Consider the following 18,437-nt stretch of genomic DNA (forward strand, 5'->3'; position numbering starts at 1 on the left):
TTAACGTTTAAAATTTTAACTGTTCGCAAATATCCACGTTATAAATCCTTTTGAGAAACATTTTTATAAAACAGAATTGTAGTAACGTTTAAATAAGGACCCGTATGTTTCTAATTGTTTCTTTTTCTAATAATTTGTTCACTGGTTGATTTACCCACGTTTCGTAACTCTTACTCTTGTCGTTATTCCGACGTTCTCCGAGCTCAAAGGGCATTTTCAGCGCAGATCCAAGCACGTTGGTCCATCCGTGCAGCAGTTGTTGGCCATCTCCTTCGGTCATTCAACGTATACCAAACTGGGGGGATCCGATTAAAAGGTAGGGGCTTTATCGGGGTCGACGAAGCTTCGCGCCAAACAATACGGTTTGTTTAAACCGAACGCACCCTGTCGATCTACGTTCGCCGGAAGCATCACGTAAATTTACGGATATCGGATGTTGTTGATTCCCCTCGCTCGTTATTTATACCGGGCTAAATCTCGCGTTCGAGTTGAATTCGAACGGCCGCGGGCAAGAGTCGCTCGTGTTTTGTCAACTCACGAGCGAACGGTCGCCCATCCGACCTATCGCGTGTGCCACATTTTGCAATGATAACGAACAGCGTCGACGGTAGGACACCCGGTTTTTTTTTTTATTTTTCGATCCAGAAGGTAGACAGTCGGATAGCCATAGCATCCGAAACCATCGGAGTTTCGTTTGGGGTGTCGCGTTGCTCGGTAGGACACTCGACGAACACACTCAATTGTTTCAGGTGAAAATTTATTTAGGCGTTCGATCGCCACGATTTTCCTACACTATGTACATTATTCGATAAGCGTTTTGGTTTCTAGAGAATCTTACGATATCTATTAAGTGCGCGAACAAACTTTCCTGCCGTTTCACGTGTTGTTTCACGTAGCTTTATTGAAAACAACATGTAACAAGTCGTAGGAATGAACGCAGGCTTAAAATAATTTTCGCAACCGTGGTTGCGAGTAAAGATATCGTATATATTCGTCAACGCATTTTCTACAAATTCCAGCGAGGAAATACTGCGTGGAAAAGCGTGAGAAATCGATCTATTCTGAACTGATGGATCGCTTGTTCGCGCACTTAGCATACCGCGTTCGACGCGTGTTGTTCGAGAACGCGATTGGAAAGCATAGTTGAACGCAGAAATTGAATCTTACTTTTACGGAGAGGTGACTGTAAAAATATCTGTACATTGTTCACGTTCGTCTACAAATATCGTTACATCTACGGAAATTGACAAGCTTTCGAGGCGTCGATTGCGATAAAGACACAGGCGACGTTAATACTTTGCCCGTTGCTCGCTTATGGTTCAAATGGCACGTAAATTACAGCGTAGAGTAGTCCATGGCGCGATAATAAGTAACGATGTAAAGCTCGTCGTTTAAGAAACACTTTCACGAATACAATCGTAAAGCACAGGTACAGGAATTGTGGAAACAAGTGTTCGATCACCGGATAACGTACTGCCTCGTTATTTCCTACGGCTTATCGAGCTCCTGGTAATCTTACATCTACGAAAATGGACAGCTTCGCCAGGTTAATATCTTACAGGACGTCGCAAGAAGCGTGTACACTGTACAAACGTATAATACATAGCGACGAGTGCATCGGTTGCTTCTAGCTGTACAAAACGAAGCAACCCTCTACGTATGCTAGTCGGGCAGATCTATCTCCACTCGCTGCAGCAGATCTGGTTCTGAAAAAGAAAAATGTATTCGTGCAATCTCATAACTTTCATAAGACGAGATAAATATTTGTCCAACCCTCGAGCACTCGCGTATTGGGGGTAGTAGATCCTCGATATCTTTGAAAACCTGCCTTTTTTATTCTAGTACATTGAAAACCTTTAGAAAAATACGAAATGATACCATTACGAACGAACTTCTTTTGACTGTGATAACAGATTCGTTTGAAATTTGTTAAGGCTGAAGGTAAAATTCATTGTGGAAATATTAGAGGGACTAGAAAGTAATGTCGTTTTTGCGGAAGTCAATACTTGTTTATCATTTATTAGATTTGGATAGTATATGGCAAAAAGTCGTTGATAACGAGGGCGATTTCATAATTGATTAAAAATGAATCTTATTTGTTTGAATTTAATGTAAAAGAAAAGACATTACTTTCTGATCCCCCTAATAGAAGGTTAAAATAGGTAAATATTTTACAAGACTGAACAACCCCCTCAGAGCTCGTACTCGTACACACCGTTGCGGCATAGAAGAGCACTTTACCGTTTCGATTTTCCTCGACGTACAAACTCGTTCTTTGGGAACGTCTGCTATCGCTAGAGTATCTGATCCTCGGTTCGACCCTTTGAGCCGAAACGTAGCTGGGGATGGTGAAATCGTCCGGCTCGTCTTTGATAGGGGAACTGGTCCTTCTCCTGCAGACAGCCAGTCCGATGACGATTCCGATACCGATCAGGATCAAGGCCACCGCACCTTCAGTGCAAAATCTCGGTTATCCTACCCGTACACGTTTTATTCGTTCGATAGAGGCATGGTCAGAATCTTATCCGAATAACAGATAACTGTAATAGACAATAGTTTCGCGCAAAGCACGTGCTCGGTAAGACGGCCCGAGAAGATTTTTCCAAATAATCAGATCGTCGATCGATTACCTGTACCTGCCAGGGCGATCACGATGATGAGATTCTCCGAGCTGGCCTTCGGGAGGGCCTTCTTCAGGTCATCGAGGAAGATCCCAGTTCCTGTCCTCTCCAGCTTCCCTCCGATAGGCTCGATGACCCTGACGTGCTCCAAGAGCGCTGGCTCGCTCTTCCCCTGTCCGTTGACCGCGTATACGTACAGGGTGTACTCGAATCCAGGTTCAAGGTCGTGCAGCTGGAAGTTAGGTCTCATGTTCTTCTCTTGATATATGGCTGGCACTTCGCCGACCGTTCCCTGATCGCTCTGCGGCGCGTGGAGCGTGGGCGAATTCACCTGAACGACTCCAGGTTGCCCCGGGGTGCCTCGAACTTCCAGCAAAAAGTACTGCGGCGAACCACCGTCCGCCCCGGGTACACAATTCACTTCCAGCGAGCTGGTCTCGTTCTGCAAGGAACAGTCGAACGGAGGTTGCGGTGGCTCTGCAAATCGTAACGTTTATTCGAGTTAGGAACACGCTCGAGCATCTCGCGTGCCACGCGAGATCCACTTCAAACACGGATTCGGTTGTTAGAATCAATAAATCGAGGCTGAGCGAGCGCACGCTCTCAAATTACGCGGAAACAGTCGCTGGAGAAAACGAATAAGCTGGCGCACTACTTTCTGAACGATTAGCTGGGGAATTACGCTTGTTAGAGGAGGGTTACTTTGGTTTGGGACTCCTAAAGTAAAGAATATAGAAGTTGAGCTTCACGAGAGTCACCTTTCGAGCGCAAAGGGTTAAAAATTCGCCAGAATCGAGGTAGCTGGGTCTTAGGAGTCGGATAGGCAGGATAAAGCGTGCGAGTATCGGGTTACGCGGTACTAAGCGAGAAAGTTCCGGCTAGAGTTCTTTCATGGAATTCGTTCTAGTTGTAAGTTTCCAAGGACACGTACTCCCCGGCACGACGTTGAATATACAGGGCGCCCTTTGTCTGCCGACGCTGTTGCTTGCCCAGCAAGCGAGAGTTCCGAAGTCGGTGTCGGCGGTAGGGGTATAATCCAGAACGCTAACGAGCCCGTTATTCTGAGCCCTGGAGTTCTGCACCGGCAACACGTCGCCGCGCGTTCCGTTGTACGTCCAAAAGAACCTCACCGCGTCTTCCGGTGCCGCGTCGACCTCGCATCGCAACGACACCGTTTCGCGACGAACCGCCGTGATCTCGCGCCGTTCGTGACCCAACCGACATCTTGGAGCATCTTACAATTGATGAAAAGAAGAACACCACTCGTCAACGACTATTTCATTCGGGATAAATTCGTGAGCATGGAGGCACTTACATTTCATGCGGATAAACACTGGCGGTCCACGACCTTCCCCGACGGGATTGATCGCCGCGCACGAGTACTCGCCTGCGTGAACCAGAGTCAAGACTCTCAGCGTCAAGGTATTGGAGGCAATCAATGTCCCACCGGCCACATCGTGCTCCAGCCGATTCTCCTGGAACACATGACCTTACGTAGAATGTTCTGATCTGATTTATTCGAAGAAACGAAGATACGATCTTCATAGAGATGTTAACATATCTTTAAGAAGCTTTGAAATTACACAAATATAAATGCAAGACGATCGAGGATACTCACATCGTGGTACCAGATTATCTTGGTAGGAGGAGGATTACTCTGCACGTTGCAAACCAGCTTCAGGTCGTCTCCTTCCCTCAACGAGTTCTGGACGTACCCAGTGGCTAAATGGACAGCGACCACAGGAGCGTCTGAGCATAGAAACCAAAGGAAATCCATTACAAGTTCGTCTCTAACGAAAAAAGGGAGCGTCGAAGACTCACAAGCGACGTTGAGGACCCTAGTTTGTTCGAGGACTCCGCCGGGAAACCTGGGATTTTCGGCTCTGCAAGTCAATTCCTTCCCGTCGTCGTCCTTGCCGAGTGCCAGAGCCAGCTTGCTCACTGTAGAGTTGCTCCTCTGAGTGATGGACACGTTGGGCTCGCCTATCGTCTGTCCGCCCAGACTCCAGACAATCCTGGCTGCGGGAGAGCTTCCCCATGTCTCGCAGCGTGCGGCGATGGGACGACCCGCGTAAATCTGTTCGTCGCTCAGGATGATCTTCACTATCGCTGGCTTCACTGTTAGACCCAGGATTCGGGGATGAAGATTATTCAAATAGTAAACGAAGGATGGAAACACGGTGGTGACTCATTCTCAACGTTTATTGTTTATTGTATCGGGTGACTACTGAGAGTAATGTGAACTTCGTGAGGACTAGCAGAAGCGCTTAAAAAATTTTCTAGAAGGACGAGTCCCGATGGCGAAAATAACAGTGTCGAAAGAGCCACGTGTTCGCCATTCGAACCGCGTATTTTTACTTTCAACGCCAATTCTACGAAATGCGACCGTCAAAGGAGTTAAGGAGGTCCATGCGAAATCGCTGGAATTCATCGCGCTTCCGCCGCGGGTCACTCGCTCCGACTATATTTAAATTTCTTTCTTCTGTGCGGGGACACTTCCTAACGTTTCATCTCGAGGATGACTCGACGATTCAATTCTACTCTAATCCAAGCCTTGACAGTGGCAGAGTCCATCGGTCTGGATAAGCCACCGATAGACCTCCACGCTCCTTTTGTTACTTTCAAAGAACGCTATTTCATAACAGAAATCTCCGTTTTCTCAAGCCTTCTTGTCAGCGATCATCGGAATGGAGATAAAACGAGCAGTACAGCACGTGCACGTCGAATCGGAACCCCCTAAATCGCTTTTAGCTCGCGCTAGAATCGAAAGAAGCGACCTTAAAGAGCGTGCTCGCGTCGTTTTATTCCCAGCAGATGTTACGTTCGCGTGGTTGGCTTTTTTTGAAACGTTTCGTCGGTTTCTTTCACTCCTGAAGACAACTTGGGAATAGACGATAACGTTAACCAAGTACTCACGGTAAATGTCCAAAGGAACTTCTCGCACGATTGGTGCCGCCATGGGGGCTGATTGGGCCCTGCACTCCAGCTTGCTGCCCCACAACGACCTTGTCACTTTGTCGATGAACAGGTGGTTCACCGTGAACTTACTGGGAGGGCCTACAGAGGCGGTGTCAACCACGCCGTCCAGGAGCTCGCCGTCCTTCCACCAAGTCACGGAAGGCTTCGGTCTTCCTATGCGTATATTAAATACATTTGACGTATTACGCTAACGTATTACGTATTTTTTTCAGGTCGTACGTGTCCGATAACTACTTCATCGACATCATTGACTGCGTCTTATTCGAGGAACTAGTCTAGATAAGTATTTTGCCCATATCTAATTACGAAATGTAAATTTCAAACGTTAATTATCTGTTGAAATGGTCAATTTACCCCCAGACACCTGACAGGTCAAGGCGAGAGTGTAGCCTTCGAGGAAGGGTCCACCCACCCTCGTCACTTCTCGCCCCTGGGCGTCGTATATTACAGGTTTCGTCGGCTCCTCTGAACAAAGAAACCAAAGACGGTCAGAAACTCGTGTCAAGATAAGTGACAACATAATCTTGCTTCTATCGATACACACCGACGAGGGTGAGATTCACTTGAAAATTCCTTGTAGGAGAATCGATGAAGTCCACCCTGCACCTGAAGATCCCTTGATCTTTGGCCGAGACCTTGGTAATCTTCAGCCTCGCACGATGACCGTCTCCTATCTGGAAGTACGACTTTCTGCCCAGTTCGTCGCTGACAGCCCAGTGCATCGCTGAAGAGAGGTCTCCACTCCTTGCGTCCAAGCTATACAAATGGTAACCAATACGTAAGCAATTCTAATTACCTAGTATGTAAGTAAAGATTAATGGCCTTTATTCTAAGGGTAATCCTTAATTCTTGGACTTTGGCGCGCGACGTTCAACCCTTTACAGATCTTCGCAACCGCGAAAATTGTTGCTCCTTGGTTTTTCATAGAAACGATCTCAAGATCAGACTATCGAGGTGACCGGGTTACGGTTTCCTGTCGATTCGCGCGTCGACATTCTTGGCTCGATCGACGAGTCAACGATCGAACGAGTTGACGTTTCCGGGTGGAGAAAGAAGCTGGTAAACACCGGTGGACCGGCAGTTGGCCAGTTTCGGTGACTAACTCTAGCGCGCGGTTCTATTCGCGGTGAAAAAAAAGGATAGTTGGCAAACACGCAGTCAGCGAATTTAGATTCGCTCGCGAACGGTTGACCGTTACGCAACGTTGAGGAGGAAACCACCGCGGCGACCAATGCCGGGAAAAGAACCAATTCGCAGTCGATTTCATTCGAATTCTGGCGCCGGTTGTAAACGCCTCGAAAGGTTTGAGTTATTCCAGCGCCGCCACATTCGTGCGTACTCGAATTACCATCTCTCTTCGTGGCTCTGGAATACGTGGTTCGATACAGTTTTTCAGTGAATCATGAAATTTGATATGTCAGTTTGGTGGCACTAAGTTTACAAAATACAGAAATCGGTTATAAAATTCTCTATCCATGGACATTTGTATGTATGCCATCTCTTGCTTTTCATATCTCTGGCGTGGTTAAGAAAATCGAGAGTTTTTTTTACAATGGCTTCTCGATGTATTAAAGCTTATTGAAAACAGAGAAATTAAATTGAATTTTTTTTCTATCTCCGAAGTTTTGACCAGAGTTTGCTCTTAAAAGGCAGAAGACCCCGATGACGTTACGAACCAATACCAGGAAAATTTGGCCACAACGTGTTCCCAGCCTTTTTCCTTCTAGCGTTGGTTACGGAAACGCTTTCGGTGCAAATAACCGAAACCGTAAAATCTCGGGGAAGCCACCTGCCTTGCGTTCGCCTCGCGTGTCGGTCGTTTCCTCCGTTGTACTTTTTTACGATCATCCTTTGACGCGGAACAGACCTAGCCGCGAAGGTTTTCTCGCCTTTCGGGCACCACGTGTGTGTGTTATCCTTTTCTAAGAAATTTTTCTTTTATATTTTCCGAATGCTCTTATACTCGTCCACGAGCTGGAATCGAGATTTCTCGCTTTACCGGCGAATTATGCTCCTCTTCTTGAACAAACAAACACGCGGGCACTGTTTACGCGGATTTGTCAGCACGGGATGACGTTCGATCGGTTGCTTTATTTGTAGTAGAACTTCGCTGGTATTAAGAAATTCCGGCGCCCGATGCCAACAGATCTCCGAGCTTGTTTATTTATGTTACACGATCTACCCCAATTTATCTTTAGTTTAGACGGTCGATTCGTTCGACACGTCCGGTTCATTCGATAGCTCAACCGTAGAATGCGGATGACTCGGGAAGAATTTTTATTCGGTTGTCGGATATGTTGCTATGTTGTCAGGAGAGCTCTTAAAATTCTAGGTCTCGAATTATTTCGTCCAGTAGAAGATAACGTGAGTAACAATAACGTCGCGAATCGAGGGTTTAGCGATAGTGAGTAAGTGAATATTCGAGGTTGGTGGAAATGGTCGTTGACGGGGGTGCGAGAGCTGTCTCCAGTGATTAGCATTGACCAGAGAGTATTCGGAAACGGACAATGGAGGAAAGTGCAGGAGCAGTGCCCGTGAAGAGAGACCCTATTCCGAAGCCTCAGCCAGAGGTATTTCGAGTTGCGATCTCAGAACAATGGCATCTGCGAATATTAAGCGTGGTCGAGATCTGGCAGTCCACGACACATAGACATTCCATTTCTTTTTTTAAATCATTCCCGGAAACTGCGAAAATAGAAAGTCCACCGTGAGAAAGTGGCATCAGTGGAATGCAGAGGCGCGATAATGCTAAAATATAGCTCCAAAGGGTGTCCTATTTTGCGTGTCACGACACGTTTGATCTAAGAGATAGGAACGTTACCTGTAGAGAGGTATTCCAACCGTGTCTTTGAACCAGAGCACCATGTTGACGGAGTCGGTAGGCGTCGGTGGGGTGATGTCGCATGGCAATTCGACGTCCTCACCCTCGCTGGCCCACACCAACCTCACCGGGCCTGTAAAAGCGTGAATCGTAGAACCTTAAAAAAATGCACACAAAGACATGCATTTCGTTAATAAAGCTGTTACGTATTTCAAACAAACGCCGCCAACTAAAGAGATTCACGAGGCAACGAAAGGTCGGCACCCCTTTTCTTCGAGTACTCGGTCGCTCGTTAAGGGTGGCGCGAAAGATTGGACAAAGTGTCGCTAATGAAGCGAATCCCTGGCGGCTTTGTCGCTTATGATATCATGACGAAAATAAACTAACTACGTTACAATTTTTATTTTACTCTCAATTTTGGAACGTTCCATAGAGAACTGCGTCGCTTCTGTTCTTCATCTATTATTGGAATAAAATTTTGCCCATCCCTGCAATGCACGCGCCACGTGCAAGCGTTCTTGGCTCGCTATTGTGCCCGTTACAATTTAGGCTCGTCGTTTTCGGCTGTTCCGAGATACGAAGCGTGTACGTGTACGCGATTCGACGGAAGCTGCCGTTCGATTATGGAGGACACCGACGACGGAATCGATTACTCGCAACGGAAACACGAGACGACGAGTACGCCCGCGGAGGAGATAGTTGCCAAGAGAGAATGACCGAGTTATCAATGGCATACCGCGGTGTACATTAACACCGGTTCTCACCCACGTGTGCAGTCGCGTTATATCGTTTCTATTTTCTCCACAGGATGGAACTTCGTAACATCGCGAGGATTCTAAGTTTAAATCACGGACGATGCGCGCTGAAAATCGCGCGCGATGATGCATCGTTTCGATACGAGCTTGGCGCGTGTCGCTCGGTACACGGATATCAAACTAAACGGATCCAAAGCGGCCCGCTTGACTTTAAGTCACTTTTAATGCCAGGGCATCAGTCGTCGGTCTTTATTACAGACTCGTTAAAGTACAAACGTTTTAATTGTACCCGGAAGGAAAGAAATTAAGTGGTCTATTTTCGAGTCCCTTCAATTGAGCGACATTTGGAAGTTTTCGGAAAAAATACTATTGGAGGTATATTTATTCACGCTTTGCCAAGTTGTTGGAATGTTGTGAAATCGTTTATAAAATACTGCGCCGCGTCATCCAGCGTTCAATATGGGTCCGTCCTATAAAAGCCTGAGAGTAGACGGGTCGGTGGAAAGATTAAAATCGACGCGATAAGCGGTAGGTCGTGTTCGCGTGGCCCGTTTCGCTCTTCCCGTCGACGTTTTCGATTTTCCATCCCGGAGCAGCTTTTTCGTGTTCGTGCAGCGTAACGCGTCGCTGAAAGGCGAACGACCGAGGCCAGTTTGTCTTCTCGACAGAGCGTTTCGTCGCTGTACCACAATCTCCGGAGAAATTACACGTACGAGACCGCCGTTACCTAATCGAACAGCTTCATACCAAAGCATTAGGCTATAAATATGAACTAACGACTCGTTTAAATTCATTTGACATTAGCTTATTTGCCTCTGGGAGAAAACAAGGGAAGAGAATCGTTTTTCTCAAAGACCTAGGTTAAACGCCCCCTTAATTACGATCTTAGGCCATCGAGCAACCCTAATTTTGGCCTGGGGGGGGCATAAACGGGCCACTCGCTGTCTAAACAATCGCCCTCCGGGCGTGTGCCGTTTCATCTCAGAATAGAATTTCGATTTCCGTCGGAAATCGGTAAAGATTCGAGGAAAGAATCTGTACGTCCGAGTGTACCGTTATGTAAATAATGCTGCTTCGAAGGGTAACCCTGTTATTTTTGTATCGCGCGGGTTAGGAAACCGCGCTTCCGCCGGAGCCGTCTATTTTCGTGTTCCCCGATCCCTCCGCGTCCTTTCTTCCTCCACCTTTCAGCCCGATACGGCATCCATCTTTCGCGAATCGAATTCGCGAGCATTTAAAAATGGCCATTAAAGTAATTTACGAGCCACGAAGACGACGAGCGGAATAACGTGGAAATATGACTGAGCAGCCTCGACTCGACGCCGGCGTAGCGGCGCCGGGATCGCGTACCGGGCCCCTCGCAATGTGGAATTAATTTGCGAGTTGTTATCGGCGCCTATCTACACTCCGCGACAAAATTTCATCTCTTGAAAAACGGTGAATTTTTCATTACTTATTTTTCATTAAACGTGCATTTTATAAAATACAAAGTTGTCGAGCGCCCGAGGCACTCCTTGTATAAAAACGGATACGTAAAGATTCCAAGAGCAAACGAAACGCTCCTTTAATTTTGTTACCGAGTGTATCCGAGAGGTTGGATCGCAGCACGGTACCGAGCGATTTCCTGTTCTTTGTTTCGCGTCTGGAAAGTATTCGCGCATTGTGCGTCTCAGGGACCAGATCGAAGGCATTCCTTCGATGGCTCCGACGTCTTCGCATTGTCGCAGGCCGATCCTTTATTCTGAGTTCCCGCGACGACCGCGAGATGTATTAGGTTTTATTAAATTTCGCGTCGGCCTGGAGCGTTATCTCTTTCGGAACTGTCCCCGCCCCCTGTCAACCACGCTTTAGTAAATTCCGTTCTCAAGTAATTCGACTTCCTCTGCCAACACCTGTTGCTGACCTACCCCGGAAGAAGTTCGGTTTTCCAATAAAATTCCAACTGTCACCGCGTGCGTTCGTCCTGGTCGATGGTTGTTCCTCGGGTCGTTTGGGGAGACGGCGGCGGTCCGTTGTTCCCGAGCTTATTGAAAATCCAAGGACTAGCTGCGGCGCGGCCGCGATTAAACGCTCGAAAGTCGTGGAGAGATCGGGGGCGGGATTTCTCTCGATGCCGAGTCGATTGGGAGCCGTGAAATATGACGGAACGAGGCTGGAACCGGCGATTCGACTCGTAAAAAATGACAACGGAGGAGGGTCCGGCTCGGAAGACGTTCGAGGCCGCGCTGGAGGTCCTCCGACGTTGAAATCGGGGACGCTCGATATTTCATCCGTGGACCTGTAATTATTTTCGACGGCTCCTCCCAGAGTCCCCCGGGCCCATTTGTAGAGGACGCAGGAGCATGTGACGGGAGATTAAAGTTCTTCGTGAAACATCAGATTTTCCAAGCGGCGTGCCGTTGGCACCCTCTCCTGGCCCCGTCCGAGGGTTGCTTCGGAGATAGAGGTCTCCCGTTTGATCACTTTGTATGGTAATTTTATCCCCGCGTTCCTCGGTCCGCGCCCCTGCGGCTCGTCTGGTTTGTTATTCAAACTTTGACCGCTTTGAGAAGTTGGACCTAGCGCGAGCATCTTATACGGAATCGACGATCTCCTCTTTACTGGTTCACCTCAATTTCTGCGCGTTCCTAGGTATGCATGGTCCAATATCACTCACGATAAATTGTAATTCTTTAACAACACGTGTTTGGGACTCGACCAGATCCTCTCGTGGCAATCAAACGCGGTGTACAGAGTCTGAAATGTTAGCTTGACCGGTCTATTTAAATGTAAAGTAGGTGCGTTCGAGTAATTTTTCAAGCTCGTAGAAGAAGCTCTCGCGGGACAATTTAATTAGACGCTCCTCGTTGAAACGATCGCGTTGGGATTCCTCTGGCGATTTCCCCGAAATCCACTCGGGATGCAATTCCTTTGCGAGGAAATTTGTAGCGCAATTAGCGCGCTAGAGAAGAAGAAGACGTCGAAGGGAGCCGGTGGGGATGCTCGAGCGAAAAGTGGCGCGCTCACTTTATGTGCTTTCGTTTCGCAGAAAGTGTTGCTTTCGCGGGAGCTCGTTCGAGCTGACGTTTAACGTTAAACAAACATGTAAAAGATTCCACCCGCGATACCTACGGGAGCGATGATGGATCGTCGAGAGGCCCGCCTTCGTATTTACGCTATCTTCCCAAAATATTTTCAATCGAATAAAGGAATCGTCCGGGGATCTATTACACGTCGACGACGCCAATATATTTACCTTTTAGCTGGGCGGAATTCGAGGCGCGTGGAAAGGTCCTCGAATTCCTTCCAACTTTTGACTCCATTCCGACCTCGCCTCTTTGGTTAAAAGCTATAAAAGATTGGAAGTCTGTTCAGACGCATTCCTTTTCTCGAGAGAAACGCTAGTCCCTGTTTTGGATCGGGATGAGCAAAATTCTTGGATAGATAAAAAATATCGAATAATGTGTCTGGTAAACAAAAATTGTAAACTATATACACAGAACAAATGCTTTTGTTATTGTCTCTCCAAAGTGTTGATGGAAAACCGGAACCGATACATCAGTTCTCAAAAGTAGTGGTTCCCGCTTACCGAAATAAATAAATAAATTTTGGAAATTGTCCGCGCCACGGAAAACGAGCGTCGTGACGAACGGCGAATGGGATCAAAACGAAGCGGCGCCTTTTTACGGCGTCGAAAATAAGTCGCGCGAATTCTTTTGCTCCGGATCACGCGTGGTGTTCGCCCACAGACCAAAAATATCTACACACCAGATTCGCTGAGGTGCTTCCTATTTTTTTGAGAGCCCCGTAAGAACGAAACATTGACGACACGATTTCATCTTTTTGGTTTTACTTTGGTCTATTAGAAATTTTATTCGAATAACGCCCAGTTCTGTATTTGTACGTATATTTTCGTGCGAGTATTATTTTAGTATTATAACTCGCGTGACCGAAATTACTTTGTTTTTTATCTGTTTTTGTTTGCTCATCCCTGACGATGCTTTCGGTCATGGTCCGCCTTTGATGGACGACAGTCGAGGTAAACGGACCGTCGATAATTAATAACACAATTATCTCGGTTGGCGGGCGTGCCTAATCTTGGTAAATTGAAGCAACGCGTGTGCCATAGACTCGCACGACGTCTATTTTCGTCGTTACTTCGCGTTCCTTCGAAACGCAGAATACAATCGCAAGGCGATCTAAACGATACTTCTGGTCTCTTCCGAGGATTCATTCATCGACACTGTCGATTCACTCAAAGTACTTTGAATTATTGACAGTACACATAATTTTTTATCGTGACTCAAACTAGCGATTGTCAAAAGGTGTATCAATAATGGGGATTGTAGCAAATGTTAGATACAGCAGAGACACGATCGATAAAGAAACATATTTCACGCCATTTGACGTTTAGCGTGAAAAACTATATTTCAGCGGTGAAAGATTGATAGAACATCGTCGAAGGAGAAAAACAGGAAATACGATGTCGTTAAAGACGGTTGCTCGTATTTTTTAAGATCCACGTCATAAAGGAGTCGATCGAACGCTAGGAACATCGAAAAGTCGCTGGATCGTATACGGGCGTGTGCGGGTCTATTTGAATACTTCCGGTCGTTGTCGATAGACTCGAACCATCTAACTTCTAACTCATTTAAATCGGGCCGAGGTCAGCGTGCTCGTTTGCTCCGAAATAAGCTTCGAAACGTTTAGTCGTAAAGTAAAACCACCAGTAGTGGACACTTTGAAGACTTTATTCCTCGCAAATACTACATTTTCATAACACCTCGTTTGGACTGTCATAACGAGTCGCTTGGACCAGGCAACGACATCTACTTTATCTCCCTATGAGGTTATCGTCATATGAAGGTGCAATAAAAAATATTGATAGGAGTATGAATGTTTCAGTGTTTGTTAGATTACGATGTCATCGAGAATGTTTCGTTGATCGTTTGATTGCATAACGCGCGGTTGCGTCTCGGGGATTCCCCACTCGAATACGAGTCTCAAAAAGTGGACGAGTGTCTACTTAAAAGCACTCAAAAATGATTCGAGCATCGTACTCACCTTTGTTCTGAAATTCCAACGAATCCTCCGCGGTCGTGTTTGCCCGACGCGTTCGCAGAAGTATCAGCAAACTTGTCAGAAACACGTGTCCCGACGTGCAGCGCATCTCGAACCGGCAGGCGAGGATCAGGCGTTCGAGCTGATGCGCGAAACACCGCCACGTCCGATCGATACCGCAGGAACATTCAAGATCCCGCGCGATCGAGGTGATCCCGTCGTCTCCTTCAGACAGCTGGATCAACAGCGATCCCTCTTGCAATATTTTAAATCACGCGCGCTCGACGACGCTGCACACTCGATTAACTTGGGACGCATTCTCGATTGATCGTTATCAGTTTATCATTGCTCACACTTGGAACGATGAGTCTGTGTAGCTGAAAGTTCGAGGAACCGTAACCGATATGTCTCAATGCACTAAAGTATCCGCAGTTTCGCGTTAAAACGAGGTCCTGTCGCGGCAAGGATCGCTCTGGAAGTCGCTGCGAGGACCACCCGCGGTCAAACTCGATGCACGATTTCTATGGACTTCCTCTCGACCTCTCCTCCACGCGTCCTTTTTTTTTTCTTATCGACGGTCGCGGTCACACGTGCTCGTTATTAGTCGCGACACGTCGAGAACGAGCCGGGTCGCGAAATCTTTTGATTAACAAAACGAGCCGCCACTTTTTTCGCGTCTAAGCGACTCACGGATCCGTCTTTGTCCCTTTTCAGGTTCGTTCTTTCCTTCCACGTTTGCGTCCTTTGAATTCTTGTCGCTTTGTCGGGATTTTTGTCGCCGCTCTCGATCGTCTTCTTCGTTTTTAGACAGTCTTGTGGCACTCTTTCTCTCTCCACTCCCCCGAACAATTTCAACTTTGATCTCGTCTTCAAAACGACTGGGAGCACTCCTTTATCGCCTTCGTTTTTCTTTCCCGCGCGTGTCGTTCCCTTTGCCGCGCGCGCGTTTGTTATTCCTGGATCGCTCGTTCTTTTTCCCGCGTCGCACGGTTAAATTGGGTTCCCTCGATCAGGTGGCTCGATCTCGCGCGCCTGCCGCGGCGCACTCCGCTCGTTGCGCCTGCGAATTTCTCGGATTTCGATACAGTTCTCCTCTCGAAAGTCTGTCCTTCGGGCTGAATGCGAGCGAAACACGCCTCGCGGCCGTACTCGTTCGAAGAGGCGTGGAATTCCAACGATCGCACACCTCGGAATTGCGGTTCCAGTCGCGTCGAAATGGCGTCCCCTGTTGCGGTATCCGAAGATCGTCGTAACGAAGGAACGCGAACGAATGCCAAAGAAACGAAACAGATCGTCGAGGCACGCCGATCGCGACGACACTCCAAGTCGAGGGAAACTAGCAACGATTCGAGATCGTCGTCGTCGTCGTCGGCGGCGGCGACTGCCACGGAACTAAAACCAAAACCGAAGACACGCGTGTAGCTGCCCCCACTAGCCATGCACCCTCCTCGCGCGGCACACGCACGCTTAACCCGGTCCCGAGGAACACGCACTTCTACGCGCGCACGCACTCGTGGCCTGACCCGTGCTCCGAATGCACGCAAGCCTCGCCGCGCGTGAAACGCATCCCGCGGAGATGCACCGTTATGCATCCGTGCTAATGGCAGCAGCATCCTCGACCAGTCCTTTGTTTGAGACTATTCGAACCCTATTTCCTCGAGGGAGCCTGTGGACGGTTTTGAGTATTTTACGAGGGGAATGTTCTGGTTGCGATCTGTCCATAATGTGCAGGTAGAAAGGGTTACTCTTCCCCTAGAATGTACACAAAGTGTACAAAATTACTAATTTTGTATAGACTTCACTATGGAAGATTGTTTATACAAAAGCAATTCAGTTTCCAAAGTATGTACATACTGACAAACATCCGATAGGCTCGCATAATCGCACACATACGCGCATAGAGCGGGGTGGTTGGAAACGCATGCGTTCCGCTCCGCCGCGCGTCTCTGCACTCTCTCTCTCTCTCTCTCCGGTTGACTCTAGCTGGAGGGGGACGAAACCGAGTTTGGTGCCGTGGAATAAACGCGGGGTGAGTTCCTGACATATCATCGTACAGGCGATTACGCGAGCCCAGGGGGGCCTGGAAATGCTACAGCATGTTCGCCGAGGGTGGAGTCGGGACTAGGGCCGAGGGTCAGGAATGCGTCCTGAAAGGACAAACGCGTCGCTCTGATGGTTCCGTACAGAGTGATTGATCGCTCGAGTCATCGTGTTCGTCGCCATGATTCGCGCGTTTCTTGTCATTTTTCTCGCTATTCCGTTTCGTATGCGTCAACTTTACGTTAAAAAGATTGAACAAATATACATTTTGTATACATGTACGTTCCACGCTTTTCTCAATTCACTTCTATCGATTATATTAGGTTTTCGCAACCGTCTAGCCAGTCCGTACACACAGGTGTTCAATTGAATTCATATTCCAATGAATGTAACGGTGTATGAAGATGATTTGGCACGTTGCGTAGCAGCCACTCCTTACATCTTCGTGCAATCGGTACGATTGCTACCTTGCCAGAAGATGAATGTTTCCTGAAGACCCAATTTTGACGCAATGCTGGGTAAATTATTTTTCTTAGTATCAGTCCCGTACCATTCAGTCTCAACTGTGTTTGAAGATTATAGTCTGTCAGAGCAGCGGGAAGACTTTTTGAATCACGTTTACGTTTCTTTCGCGTAATCTCTGCATAAATAAAGCAAGGTTCTCGGGGTGTTATTGAAGCCGGGAGAGCGGCATCGTGCGCACGGTGTTTCCAATGTCGTCGCATGGTTCGCGGGGAATCTATTTTGGGATTCCCCGCGTTTCTCTCGTTGGATACCGACACCCTCTTTTTGACCGACCGGCCAACCGCGCGCACCCACGTGAATGCACGAATCTGGAATCGAGAGCCGCGGATCGCTCGCAAAAACACTGGCAGTGTTTAAATTCCTCGCGCCTCCCGTTCGCGCACTTCAGAAGGATCAGAGCTGAGGGTGGATAAGTCTTTTGAATTTTTCGAAACCGCAAAGGTTCGAGGAACGAGGGAACCTTTAGTTTATTTTCTATTGCCCTTAACAGATGGAAAAAGAAATAACGATCCACGTTAAAACCGTTCCAATTTAAAGAATTGTCGAATTCGGCCCGTGTAATATACTCTTTACTTCGGTAGCTGGTGGGCCACCGATACGTTCCAGAACGGCAGTTCGGGAAACGTTTGTTTAAGGGTTGTTTTCAGCTCGGCCGCGTTTATTTCGGAGGGAAAATCTCGTCGAACTTCACCCACTTGGTTAGCTACAATTGAACGCGGCCAGCGTGTGCTCGAACGTTCCGCTGGCCACTCGAAACTTTCGCTATCCCGGTGTATTTATTCTTCGCGGAGCGCCGCTCTTGCCCCTTTGAGCTAAACAGCTCACCCCCTAGCCCCGTGGCTTTGTTGCCTTTTCCTTTTCCGGGGTAGCCGTTTCGAGTGCCGTTAATTCAATGTCGCGGGTCGACAGTACTTTGCGAAAGTTACCCGACTCGAGGCTCAGTTTTACGCGCTGGTAATAGATGTAACGGGTGGTTCATAATTCGATTCGATTCGCTCGGTAGGGCGCGATTCAATTAGCAACGGGCTGCCAAACGCGATCCCTCCTAAAGTACCTTGAAAATAGTCCGAGCCACGTGCTCCTTATCTCACGGCCCCGTTCGCGGGACTTCGAATAGATGCAGCTCAGAGCTGGGTGTAATCGATTATGCGATGCGATTAAAAATTTAGTTACGGTTGATCGCCGTTAACGATAATAGATCGATGACGTTAGGCGCTCGAAACGATCGGGGATTAATCGATCGTCTGTCTCGTACTTGAGTTCATAAGAAATTGGCCAGCATTTAGTGTGAAATAAAATCAGAAATTCCGGTTCCTATCGACCAAAACTGTCGAGGCAATTTTCGAGAGTGTTCGTCGCAGCTGCCATTAAACGAGCCTCTCACTCATCGAGCTAGGAATCTCCCAGCTCGATAGGAGCGCGAGCATATAGGGGAGGGTTGCCTTATTTGGACCGCGTTGATAAATAGTTGAAATTAGTACAACAACGTCATTCGTCGCACGCGCCATCAACGTTGATATACTTTTCCGGTATATGGTGGAACTTCATCTCTGGAAGTGCAACAGCTGGCTTATTACAGAAGCTAATATTTTATTTTTATTATCGGTAACACTACAATTGAATAGAAAGTCGAATACTGATCCACATCGACCTCCT

At 47.6% G+C, this 18,437-nt stretch overlaps 1 protein-coding gene across 3 annotated transcripts; it reads right to left on the reverse strand.

Moving 5' to 3' along the window:
• Positions 1-782: 782 nt before the first annotated feature.
• LOC128879875 (hemicentin-2) lies at positions 783-15,822 on the reverse strand. Of its 3 annotated transcripts, none has more exons than XM_054129425.1 (12): positions 14,220-15,822; positions 8,422-8,554; positions 6,145-6,356; positions 5,955-6,065; positions 5,538-5,753; positions 4,443-4,739; positions 4,240-4,370; positions 3,937-4,096; positions 3,553-3,855; positions 2,637-3,098; positions 2,242-2,451; positions 783-1,706 (listed from the first exon to the last, which is right to left on the reverse strand). In XM_054129425.1, the coding sequence occupies exons 1-12, from the start codon at positions 14,323-14,325 to the stop codon at positions 1,663-1,665; spliced, it is 2,385 nt and encodes a 794-aa protein (XP_053985400.1). In that variant the 5' UTR covers positions 14,326-15,822; the 3' UTR covers positions 783-1,662. The 3 variants fall into 3 exon arrangements, with proteins under 3 accessions (XP_053985400.1, XP_053985399.1, XP_053985401.1); XM_054129424.1 differs by having other exon boundaries at positions 2,631-3,098; positions 14,220-15,821; XM_054129426.1 differs by lacking the exon at positions 14,220-15,822 and adding an exon at positions 12,412-12,521 and having other exon boundaries at positions 2,631-3,098.
• Positions 15,823-18,437: the final 2,615 nt, after the last annotated feature.

Source organism: Hylaeus volcanicus, chromosome 7 (genome assembly GCF_026283585.1).
Source record: "Hylaeus volcanicus isolate JK05 chromosome 7, UHH_iyHylVolc1.0_haploid, whole genome shotgun sequence".
NCBI lineage: Eukaryota > Metazoa > Arthropoda > Insecta > Hymenoptera > Colletidae > Hylaeus > Hylaeus volcanicus.